This window comes from Kogia breviceps, chromosome 5 (genome assembly GCF_026419965.1).
Source record: "Kogia breviceps isolate mKogBre1 chromosome 5, mKogBre1 haplotype 1, whole genome shotgun sequence".
In the NCBI taxonomy this organism is placed as follows: Eukaryota; Metazoa; Chordata; class Mammalia; order Artiodactyla; family Physeteridae; genus Kogia; species Kogia breviceps.
Genome location: NC_081314.1, coordinates 55,981,983 through 55,994,718, shown reverse-complemented (window position 1 = coordinate 55,994,718; position 12,736 = coordinate 55,981,983). Strand labels below are relative to the sequence as shown.

General features: G+C 42.1%; 1 protein-coding gene across 4 annotated transcripts in view; it reads right to left on the bottom strand.

The window, feature by feature from the left end:
- Nucleotides 1–12,736, bottom strand: part of FNDC3B (fibronectin type III domain containing 3B) — a 357,724-nt gene that overhangs the window by 96,790 nt on the left and 248,198 nt on the right. For all 4 annotated transcript variants that reach the window (XM_059065627.2, XM_067034020.1, XM_067034019.1 and 1 more), the window contains 2 exons: nucleotides 10,345–10,403; nucleotides 2,040–2,191 (listed from right to left, as the gene is read on the bottom strand). In XM_059065627.2, the coding sequence (XP_058921610.1) occupies nucleotides 2,040–2,191; nucleotides 10,345–10,403 (211 nt within the window). The remainder of the gene's footprint in view (nucleotides 1–2,039; nucleotides 2,192–10,344; nucleotides 10,404–12,736) is intronic.

Sequence of the window (12,736 nt, the reverse complement as noted above, 5' to 3'; positions counted from 1 at the left end):
AGTGTTCCAAATTAAAGAAGGCTACAGAGACATGACAACTAACTGCTGTATCTGACCCTAGAACGGATCTTGTCCTACAATGGGAAGAAAAATGCTCCTGCAGACATTATTTAATCAACTGACAAAACTGGAATGTGGAGGACAGATTGGATAAAAGTATGATATTGATGTAAAGTCATGAAGTAATGGCATTGTAGCTATTTAAGAAAATATCTTAGGAAGCACACTGCAGTATTTAGCAGTAAAGGACCATGATGTATAAAACTAATAGGAAAAAATACAGATTAAGAAGAGAGAAAAGGCAAGAGAGAAAATCAAATAGTAAAGCAAATAGGGTAAAAAGTTAATATGTGAATCTGGGTAAAGGATATGCACATATTCCTTGATATCTTTATTTTTGCAACATTTTTTAAGTTTGAAATTATTCAAATAAAAATACTTTTTTAAAGTTGAAAACTGGAGGCCAATGTCCACACCCTGCATGCAGTTCTGTGGTATGACTTGCACTTTATCTTTGAAGTTTTTTTAATTTGCTGAATTAGTTTAACATTAGGAAGGTTTACATAATAATTCAGATTTTTAGCATTTCCTTTAAAAAAATTTCCAAGGAATCAGCAAATCTAGGCCTACATTCCCTTATGCAACAACCTACTTTATGTGACTGGTAGCTGCTCCTTTCTCGATGAAGACAGGAGTGTTCCCGTTCACCGTTCACCTCATTCCCAAGCTTCGTACTTTCTCACTTAGGTTACCTGCCTGCCTCACCGGGCACTTGGGACTCTAGCTCCTGCCACCAATGACCATCATGCATTGATAGAATCTAACTGTTTCTTGGTGGGCTGGGGGAAATGGTGTTCTATGTTTTGCTAAGGTCACTACCAATTCTGACTTTTCAAAATAGAACACAATGGTTGTGAGCCAGAGCAAGGGGTTAGGACTACATTCTAAGTACAGTGAAAAAGCACTGCAGTGTTCTCACAGAGGGGTGACTTGGCCTGACTTCTGTTTTTGCAGCGTGGAAGCTGGATGGGAGGAGAGCAAGAGTGGACGCTGGAGGAGCCTGAGGAGACTCTTGCAGGAGTCCAGGAAGAGAGGACAGAGCCCTATGGGGCGGCAACAGGAGAGAGTGACTCAAGGGCTTCCCTCTGTCTCTTTTTCCCCCTTTTCTTTGTCCAGAAAAAGACAAGTCCCTGGAGCAAGTTAAGAATTAGGAATGGGGCTAGGGAGAGGTGAGGTCTGCAGCAGGGAAACAGAAGAGAAAAGCAGCTTCTCTGGCAGAGGAAGAGGTGGGCTTTGTGTGACCATGTTACACTGGGCTTGGGCGGTACTTCCCAGGGCCAGTCACAGAGAAGTCAAACAAGTAGTTAGAACAAGATGGCCTCTGATTTCCTACTCTGCAAATCTGAGCAGTGTCAGCAATTACAAAAGAGAAAAGATTTGACCCTAAAAATTTTTTATCACATGTAGAACACAGCTCTAAATCACTTTAAATGGTTAATATCTGGGAGTCCATAAAGTGGAAGGGGATAATCCCTTATTCGGTGTGCTAAACTTTTGACGATTTAAGATAGCCTCCGAATGAAAAGCTTTACTGCAGACTGGAAAAATACTGTAGAGGATAAGAAGGAGGGTGAAATGGAAACCACACTGTAGAATTTTGAAAAACAAGACTAGCACAAGGTCTGGGCCTAAAAAGAGGTGATCATAGAAGTGCATGATATATGTAAAAACTAAAAGGCATGCTCACTTTTTGCTCTGACAACATTAATGGAAAATTTTCTTTAGTACTACACTGGCAGCTAACATAACCAAGTGACATATTTGACCAACACCAAATAGCCGTATAAAAGTCATTTCTGATTAGCAATTTCTCTGGACAAAGTTAACTCTTGACATTACAATTATCACTAATTCTTAAAAAGAACTATTTAAAGGAAAATTTGCAAAGCCATTAAATTTTTCCTTTGTTTTTTATTCTCCTTAGTAACACCAATTTCACAGTTTCGCAGCTGAGAAAAACACAGGGAAATATACGCTACCTGTAAATTATCTTGTATTTTCCATCTCGTCCTTTGTCTGACAGAGCAACCTCATAGCTGTAGGGGAAGGAAAGACCACTGTGGGGTCCACACGAAAGTCCAACAGGGGGAGCCCAGGACAACACAACTGTTCTTGCCTGAATATTAGAAACCTGAGGAAGAAAAACATGAATCAGACACTACACTTCTCCCCAGAACATTTTGTGATTATTAGTAGTAGCATTAAAATGGCTCAGATTTAACTCAAGAAAAACTAATTTATTTTAATTTACAAATTTATTTTAATTAACCAAAAAAAACCCCCACCCATCCTATATGGCATTCTTTTGTCAAAGTCCTGATGTCCAAACTATAACTCCTAAAACATCTGTCCTTATTATGCAAACTTAGGTCCAAATCTGATGCAATTCACACTCGGTCCTCCAGAAAGTAAAAATAATGTCATGTTTGAGAATTTTTCTAAAGGTAGAAAGTTGAACATGATATTTCAATAATCTCCATGATGGCTATCATATTATGTGGAAGGAACCCATATCCACAGGTACTTTCCAGCGGCCTCCAAGCTTTGCTTGATGTTGAATTCTCCTGCAAAGTCAAGACCTTTCAAACCACGCTCCTCGAAGCCCTGCAGGTTCCCGAGAAAACCCAGTATGGGCGGGAGGTGGTGGAAATGGAACCATGGCCCAGGCTGACAGGTGGCAGAAATATGTGTAGAGATGTTTCACCTCTCTAGGCTCTGCTTTTATCTTTTGCTTTAGCCTCCGCTCAAGGCTTCATTTGAACAAAGGAGTCTGGGATTCTCAATGCCCCAACTTTTCTCTCTTATTTAGGGCTTCTCTGAAGCACGTTCTTACACTATCTCCCAGGCATCCTCGGCAGGACTGAGCCCCAGTTGCCCGCAGCTGTAACCTGCTCATTAACAGACCCTGCACTGGCTTCTCCTCTGCGATCTCACGTCTCTACTCTAACCGTGCTTCCTGGGGCACCTCCCCACTTACACCATTTGCCTTCCAATCTTTGTTTCAGAGTCTGTTTCTGGAGAAACCTAATCTAATGCACAGTCTAATTCTTTAAAATAAATCTGTCAATTCATTTTAATGTTCTAATTTTCTAAAGTTTATTTTGTTGCTCTCTAGATATTGGTCTGGATAACATTAAAAAAATGAGTTAAAAATGAGAGTTCATACAAGACTTTATAGCTGTAGATTAGAGCAGGCTGTGGATGGAGATGTCTAAACTACTAAGTCTATTTTTTTCTTCTATTTTTGTCACTATCTGAACTAAATAAAGGGTATTAAAATATAAGATAATTTAAAAGCATGAATAATAAATATGGAAATGAATACTGAGTTTCCCTCTTCAGTCTATCATGCATTCCATTTTGAACAGAGATCCCTCCATATCATTTCTGTTCCATATAGATACAGCAACATTATATATATTTAACCAATTATTTAGTCAAACTCCTACTCATCCTTCAAGACCCTAGGCTGGTCTCACTAACCCCAAGTAGTCTTCCCTGAAATATCCTATCATCTCTCTGTTCCACAGCACCTTGCTGCTATCTCTCTACTCATTGTTAATCATGTTAATAGCATTTGCCTACCTTCCCCACTGGACCGTGGGACTCCCTAAGGAGAAGGCCTAAGTCACATTCAACTGTGAGTACTGGCTGCTTAGTAAATGTTGAATGAAAAATAAAAATCACAGGGAATAAGACAGTCTGAGTTTCTGATACAGGTAACACAGTAGATGGCAGACCAGCATTACATATCTTTAAAAAAAACCTGGGGGGCTTCCCCGGTGGCGCAGTGGTTGAGAATCCGCCTGCCGATGCAGGGGACACGGGTTCGTGCCCCGGTCCGGGAAGATCCCATATGCCGTGGAGCGGCTAGGCCCGTGAGCCATGGCCGCTGGGCGTGCGTGTCCAGAGCCTGTGCTCCGCAACGGGAGAGGCCTCAACAGTGAGAGGCCTGCATACAACAAAAAACAAAACAAAACAAAACAAAACAAACACAAAACCTGGGGAGACGCTGTTACAGAATTGAACTCAACCCTTCTTGCTATGGCTCCAGACTAGCAGCAACTCTTCTGCCTACTCCTCCTGTGATGGCTGTGACCCCCCCCACTTCAGCATGCTGTCCCCTCTCACGCCCCTGAGACTCAGCTCTGGATTTTCCCACTTTTCTGCCTTTAACAAACTTCCTTTAGACCCAGTTCAAATGCTGCCTTTGCTTATTCATTTAATCATCATACCTTAACTTAAGAGGGGCTGTGGACACAAAGATGATTAAGATATGACCTCTGCCTGATGAAGAGATGAGTGAGGGGCCTCACGGCAGATACACTGAGCACAGAGGGGCCCATGGCAGCTTGAGACCAATTCGGGAAAAGTTTCTGTACAGTGCTGCCTGACTCCCTGCTCGGGATCAGCAACTGTTTTCTTTGTGCTCCAACCACATTGAGCGGGCACCTATATGTGACACTCATTTCATTATACTCTGCTTTACCTGGTTATCTGTGTGTTGTTCCCTTGATTAGATTTTAAGGCAGCATTTCTACCACATACACCACTGTATTTGCTGAATTCCTTCACACACCATTAATGAGTAATCTTGAGATACTGGACATTATATTTGATTTTTAACTTAAAACAAGATATTTTGCTGTGAAGAGTTCAGTTTAGAATTTTAAAAGATGCTGATTAGGTACAGAGGAACATTCAACTGAGGTGATAAGTGGCCCAATTCCAAGAGCACAGTGTGTAGTAACACTGATTCTATGAATGGTGGTGTGAAATAACACCACGCCTCAAAATAGCTCAGTCAAATGCTAGCACTTTAGATACTGAACAGGTATCCATAAAGTCACATCCTTTTAAACTCTACTTTTTTCATCAGCTATTAAGAATTTACTCCTAAGAGTTCTTATCACAAGAAGACAATTTTTTCTTTTTCTCTTTCTTTATATTGCATCTATATGAGATGACGGATGTTAGCTGAACCTGTTGTGATAATCATTTTATGATATACGTAAATCAAACAAAACAGAAAAAAAGAATTCACTATCTTTCCTTTAGGACTTGGTTAAATTATTACTTCACTCAACAGTGATGTACAACAACCTGAAGCATCAACTAAAATAACGCTCGCCTTTCCCCAAGGTTCCCTGAGCAAGCCTTAGGAAGGCCACCTGTCATCTAAAAACAGACCTCTGTGCAAGTGCATCCTTCCCATCAGCAGTGCACTCGGAGAACTCAGCATCATTTTCAAAGGATGGCGGCTCCCGGGAATTCTTTCCTGGATCTGAGCAGCCTGCCACCTAGATTACTACCAGAGTTGAGAGACCCGTTCCCTCCTGTGCTCCCCCCTCCCTCCCTCTCACTGACTCCTGGGCCTCAGGTTTCCTTTCTTCAGGCATTGGAATCCTGAGAGAAAGAGTGCTTTGTCTCTGTTAGAACTTGGAACTCACTTCCACTCCAAGGTTGATGCCAGGAAATTACACGGTGCCTTTCAAGAGAGTGTCATGTAAAGGGGAATCCTCAGCAGTAGATGCCTTTACTCCAAGCATCCAGGGAGCGGATAACTTTAATGAGAGATTCAGAACTCTGGGAACTAGGCTGGGTTCAAGGCTACTTCAGAGCGACAGCATTCGTATACAAGCTTCACCGTCATTCACTCACTCTCTCTCTCTCTCTCTGGTGAAACTTTCTCACCAGCGGTGACCACTGAACTGAAATGGGGCATGGATAACCTGATCATCACAGTGATTGTCATGGCTGGGATCCAAAAAAGGAAGTGTAGAAGCCATAAAACTAACTGACTTGCTGATGCTTAACGATTCTACCGTAAACAGAAATCAGTCTCCTTTGTAACGGTGATAAAAGTGGTGATTTTTAGTTACAAAGTTATTGGACAAGATCCAACGTGACATTTGTTTCAGCACTAGTGATGTAACAGTCTGCTGTGAAGGTTACTAGTGTTAAGTCTGCACAGAATTACTTAAACTGCTCTGAAGTATCTTTGAAGGACTCATAAAATCATCTACTTCTAAATGACTACACACTGATTCGAAGTCATTTTTGTCTGTGTATTGATTAAATATAGATTTGAACTTGAGAACAGCTGCTAGTTAAAAGCATATATATATGCATACACATTTTCACAAATGATAAGACTGCATTATCTTGTACCTATTTCGTATGTAATCCTTAGCTCCCTTTCTCCTTTCCCCTTTCTCTCCTGTTCATCCCAGTCTTTTAATACTATTCTGTGAAATTTTACTGTCTTAATTTTCAGGCTATCTTATATGCAAATGATATTCATTATTTGGATCAAAAACACCATTTACTCTCATAAAGTTACTAAATTGTTACTCTCGTGTTCAAAAATATTTCTATGTAAGTTAGTAGCTTCTAAATTTGGTCTGTCTTTGGATTTAACTATGTGGGAGGCCTGCTGATCCAATTTAGGGAGTATGTTAAGAAAATATTACCATAGAAATATTGGCTTCACTTCTAAAGTACCATCATGAAAAATAATAACATAAAGGAAAATTTAAAAGGAAAAGATCAAAGAGATCATTATTCAAAGAAATGGATGCTCAGATCTAGGAATTTCAGAATCATCTGTTACTATATAATTCCTTTAGTGCTAAGAACCTCAAATCTGTTTCCAGATCTACTGCTGTTTATGTTTCAAGGGACTGCTTCTTGCAGGGACGGTTGTTCTTCTTAGGTCAGTTTACTCACTTCTGGAACCAACAAATCAACTGTTTCTACAAGCTGAACATTAGTGGATAGAAACAATGCAGAACCACAATTCCAAGTTACACTTATTTACATCCTGAAAATAAACAGCCCAGTATGTGGGAGACTTCATCTAGCACCACCATCAGAGCAGATTAAACCACATTAGGTGGGAGCTGGCTGGTACTAGCACAGGTTAATCCCTAAACCACTTAGGATCATAGCAGCTTAGTTCTCTGGTACAGCAGTGGCTGTATGAGCACAGTCCCCAAGGCACCTAATTGTTACAGTCTCGAGACAAAGACCTTGTATATTTGTACCCTGTTTTATTTAATGGTTATGTATTTGGATATTTATAGTATCTGGGTTTCTGAAGAGTAAATGACTTGCTTAATTCAGGGTGCCCCCAAAGTTCTAGAAAGATGACTGGAATCTACAAGTCCTCAGTAATGTTTCTAACACCTAAAACAAACCATCCGTTAAACCTTGAAGAAAAATATACGTGTTTTATTTGGAGGTGTTACCAGATGCAGTTGAAAGAAAAAAAAATTTAGAACAGCAGTCCTTGAGACAACCGTGTGCTGAACTTTCTGCAGCTGTTTCTTTTCCTAGAAGGTGAACAGCACCTCCTTCCCATTTCAGAGTATAGCAGGGAGTTTCACTTTTGCCTAATGATATGCTAAAAACTCTAGAAAAATACTCCATTCCAAGGACTCTATAAATAGCATACAATTTACTTTTCAGATAGTCCCACATGGTATTTATTATCCGACCTTTCAAAGGTAAGGAAACTGCGGCTCAGGGTCACAGAGCCAGTTAATGGCCACGCTGGGCTCCAACTCACAGGACCCTCCTCTGCGTGCTGCTGCCTCGCACTCTGGCTCCCAGCCGTGCCCACATCCCACCAGGCTGGCTGAGCCTCGCGTGATGCTGGCCAGCCGTCAGGGAGCTGTCTCACCTGGCAGAACCTCGCTACAGCCACTGCAGGCTGCCACACAGTTATTTACCAAACACATGTTAAGGGTTCACAGCGTGCCAAGGACGGTGCTAGGTACTAGGAGCACAAAGATAAATAAGGCACAACCACGAGTAAGAGTTGTTTCAGGCAGAGGGGGGAGGAGAGGAAAGAAGGGAGAATAATAGTGTGAAGGACTAACAGGGCTGGGAAGGATGGGTGCACTGTCACCCAGCAGAGAAGGTTTTTGTGGGGACCAGGGGTTGGTAGGGCGGGCAGAACAATGACCAACCCCCAAGATGTCCACATCCTAAGCCCCAGAACCTACAAGGTAAAAAGAGACTCTGCAGATGTGATTAAACGAAGGATCTTGTGAAGCAGGGACTACCCTGGATTATCCGGGTGGGCCCGATGTAGTAACAAGTGTGAGTAACAGGTCTTTGTAAGTAAAAGAGGGAGGCGGGAAAGTCAGAGAAGGAGATCCGAGAATGGAAGGGGTCGGGGTCGTGGGCCAAGGAATGCAGGCAGCCTCTAGAAGCTGGAAAGGGCGAGAAAACAGATTTGCCCCCAGAGCCTCCAGAAAGGAATGCAGCCCAGCCGATACCCTGATTTTAGCCAAGTGAGACTCATTGTGGACTTTCTGACCTCTCAGATGACAATCTGACTATATTACACCTAACATCATGACTGTTTACACAAAACGCTGTCTACCCTGCTCTAAAACCTGTAAAGCGTTACGCACTTAGTAAATGCTGAATCAGGAGGAAAAGGACCAATACATATAAATATTGCTTTTTATCTTTCTAGAGTCACGTGATCCTCAGAAGCAGACTTTATCACTTCTGCAGTAAAGAAATGATCAGGTATAACTCAAGAAAAACACCATGTGTGTGTGTACACGGGACAGAGACCAGACGATGAAGTTGTCTGACTACATCCAGGACAGTCAACTAACCTGTTGCTCTGCCTTCTCACGCTGACTATGACTTCGGTGTGTCCCTCATGGGTTCTTCTTTCTGCTGCACTATAAATGTAAGCCTGTTTCATGATTCTGCCCTCAAGCCTTCTCTAAGCTCTCCCTGTGCTCTAGCCCATCCCGAAAGCTATCATCCACTCCTACGACTCCAATGGTCACTCCGATGCATGTGTTCTCCACAGGTATATCTTGTTGCCCTCTCTCCACAGCACTGATCTATCAGGCACACTCAACCACCCACTTATTCGTCTTCCCGGATACCCTGCTAGTAAAACAAATTCCACATGTCTAAGAGTGGCACTGAAGATACCAAGAGGACACAGACACAAACCTATTCTAGAGGAACTCGCAGATTACCGGGAAAGACACAAACACAAGTAAACGGAGTACAGTGTATTAAATACATGCAGAGCACAGTGACGCTGTAGTACCACGTGTAGTACCAGTGGTACCAAATACCGTGGGGAGTATCCCAGTTGATGGGACAGAAATCAGGGCAGCCTGCCCAGAGGAAGCAACTCCTGAAAGGCGTCATCTGAGCCTGGAAGCCCAGTTCACCCGTGACACCTGATAGCCAGTAGGCTGTAATGCCTGACTGATTTCGCTCTAGAATGGCTCTACTATCCATCTTCTCCTTGCCACACCTGACGCCACCGCCCTAAACTCTGATTCCCACAGCCTCTCGCCAGCCCTGCGATAACAGATGCCAGACACTTGTCTCCCTGGGTCCATGCCCTTCTCACTGCAATGCACCTGCCGGCTGTTTGATCCTCCTGAAAGTACAGTCCTGATTATAAGAAACATAACTTCTTTGCTCATAAACTCTCAATGGCAACCCGCTCCTTACCGGATCAAGTACAGCCTCTCCAACCCAGCATCAACACCCTACGCTTCTGCAAGTGCCCTACTGCGCCCGCAGTCCAGCACACCTCATGTTTTTAGGTTTAGTCAAACTCAACTATGTGCCCTGAGGCATGTTTGGATCCTTCTGTTAAAAAGCCTCAGTATTGGAAACACATGAAGAATCGAGGTTTTCCAATTCAGCTAGAAAACACCCCAAAGAACTTTGGCTCTCTAAACTCAGATGAAACACTGAATCAACATTTTGAATTTTTCACTTGAATTTCAAAGCATCTGGCAAAATCAAACTTAAAACCTCACAATATCACTCCTCCCACCAACCTTTTTCCTTGCCATTACGCTTTGGACTTATTTTACTCAGCTAATATTTACGTACCTTTTTGAAATTTACCTGGAAAAATACTCTGAATTACTGAGGTTTTCAAAAATTATTATTATTACATTTACACGGGTAAAGGGAAATTACCAAAAGAAAACTGTTCTGTAGCCTTAGCGGGTGGGGGTAGGGGTACCCCCTGGAAATTGGGATGAATACCTAATTGCATCCAGAATATCTAAATGAAGACGACATTTTGGTGGATGATGACTAAACAGAAGACTGCTGTTTTATATTTTCATGCTCCATTAATAACAACACTATTTCACAGTTTATGAGTAATCCACAATGGAAAGGGGCCCTTTTGCTTACCTACTGTGTGGTAAAAGAAAAGCATGTTTGAAATACTTTAAAAAGCCCCATTTACGCTGAGAAATCCAGAAGACATACCTGTGGCTTCTCTATTCCCGAAAGAATGTCTTGCACCCTCTTTACTTCCAACTCATACTCTGCGTGGCAAAAAGAGGAAAAAAGAAAAACAGTTAATGCCATTAGAAGTCAGTAAGGTTGTCAAGTTCCTTTCCCAAGCCTTTAACAAGGGTTATCATGAAGTCAGTTGCCTGTTACCATGAACTTTTGGTACCACAAACATGATAATGAAAATCAGGAATGGGGATGTCTTTGGGGGTAGGGATTTCACTGTGGCTGTGTTAACTTGCCACTATTCTTGGTTTACATAGTCACAACGCTGACCAGATTAACACTGAATTCTACCTAATAATTCAACAGGCAACAGGGAACCCTAAGGAGGAGACAGGGGAGACCAATGCAATGAGAAGCTGAGAGCAATGAAGAGATGAGGTTGAAGACAGAGGCCGGTTCAAGAAGGGTTGTGAGTTCAGATTTTTAAATTCTTTTTAATTCAAGTTTTATTCTAAGTTTGATGAGCAACCGCTAGAGTGTTAAGTGGAGGGACTGACATACTATTGAGTTTGGTGTCTGCATGAATAATGGATATATGGAAGCTAAGGGTGACAGCAGAAAGACCAGTCAGCACATTGCTACACTGGTCCAGGTGAAGGATGGAGCTAATCGGCCTGGGCTGGGGATGGTAGTAAAGATGCTAAAAACAGGTCTGGTTTTGGAGGTGTAGGTGCTGAAGGGTTGGATATGATGGGCAAGGGTGAGGGAATGAGAAGAGTCAAGGCTAATTCCTCATTTGGGGCTTAATCACCTGAAAGGATGATGGAGTTTTTTAATAAGATGGGGAGATGGGCAAGTTTTGGGGTGCAGCAAGAATTGCTTTCGAGATGAAACAGGAAATGTACTTGGAGCAGGGAGCATGGGGTGGGAAGGATGTGTAAAAATCGGATAAATTTAATATGTTTTGCTAAAAGAAACATTTGACTTTCATGACCTGCTTGATGGAATCTAATTTTGAGTCTACAGATTTATTTAACTGTTCAACCAGTTTATGAGCTATATACCTAGAGATATTATGATTACCAAGACATGTCCTTGACCTTAAGATATTTCAAGTCTTGGGGGGTGAGGGTGGGGGAAGGAATGGAAGCAAACAGGAGATTACAAAGTGGCAGGTACCGTGGTAAAGGCTCTCTAAGAGAGAGCACTCTTGAAGCTTCCTAGGAACCAACACCCAGCTGAGTCCTGTGGGCAAGCAGGCATTTGGAGGTGAAGGGGGAAGTGGACTAGGGGTGAGAGCAGGTTAGTAAGCCCAGCCCTTCAGAGGCCGTTCATTCACAATGTTCAGGTCTAATTTCCAAGAATCCTACACCTCAGCCCTTACCCCTTGCCCTGGCCTCCCTCTGGTCACTGTCATACCCTACTTAGCTCCTTCCCAGCAGCCATCAGAATCGGACATTAATTCTCCTGTCTAACTCTTCACTCGTTTATTACTTTTCTTTCCTACTAAAATATAAGCTTCAAGGAAGGCAGAGACACTAGAGGTCCAGAGCAGATACATTTTCTGTCAATAACCAGATAGTAAATATTTCAAATTTTGTAGGTCACGTAGAGGCCTCTGTCACACAGTCTTCTTTGTTTCTCTAGGCACTTAAAAGTGTTAAGTCCCAGCTTAGTGTGTGAGGAACACAAAAAAGAGGCCACAGGGAAGGCTGCAGCTCCTGGCCCTGCTCACCACTCAGCCCAGAGCGCCTGCACAGTTCCTGCAGACTCACAGCTCGATACGTGCTTGCTGACTCAGTCAATAAACCAAGCTTACGTAAAAAAAATAACAAGAACTTCTAGTTGGCTCCACCCTGAACTTCAAAAGGATCGGTTCTTCGTTCTTTCCCACTGCATTCTGCTTAGTAGAACATGTTTACTTTTATTTTGGTGAGAAAAAGAAAGGGGCTGGTGGCAATTATCATATTTTTAAAAACTGCAACTAAAAGAAAACTCACATTCAAAAGGCTTAATGTCCCAAGCTCATTTATAATCATGTATTCGTGTTAAGATACAGATAACGGACTATACTCATAAGTCAAACATACCCTCACATTTTCTGGGAACTCCTACTAAGTCAACTGTAAATACTATGTATCTCAGAAGTTAGTTGTCAGTAAAAAACACATAAGCACAGTTGCAATAAATGAACTGGTTCACTTGTTAAAAACAATACTTTCTGAATCACTGGTTATTCCAGAGTTTGAAGCACCCTATGGTTTCAAACACTCGCAGAGATACATTCAAACACTAGATACATTCAAACTGCTAGCTGAAGGAGGTCTTTATTGCCTTCTGCCATGACTGACATTTAAAGTGTCTTAGAAAGACAAGAAGCCAGACCCTATCCTTGAGGTAATAAAAGTTTAGACTAGAA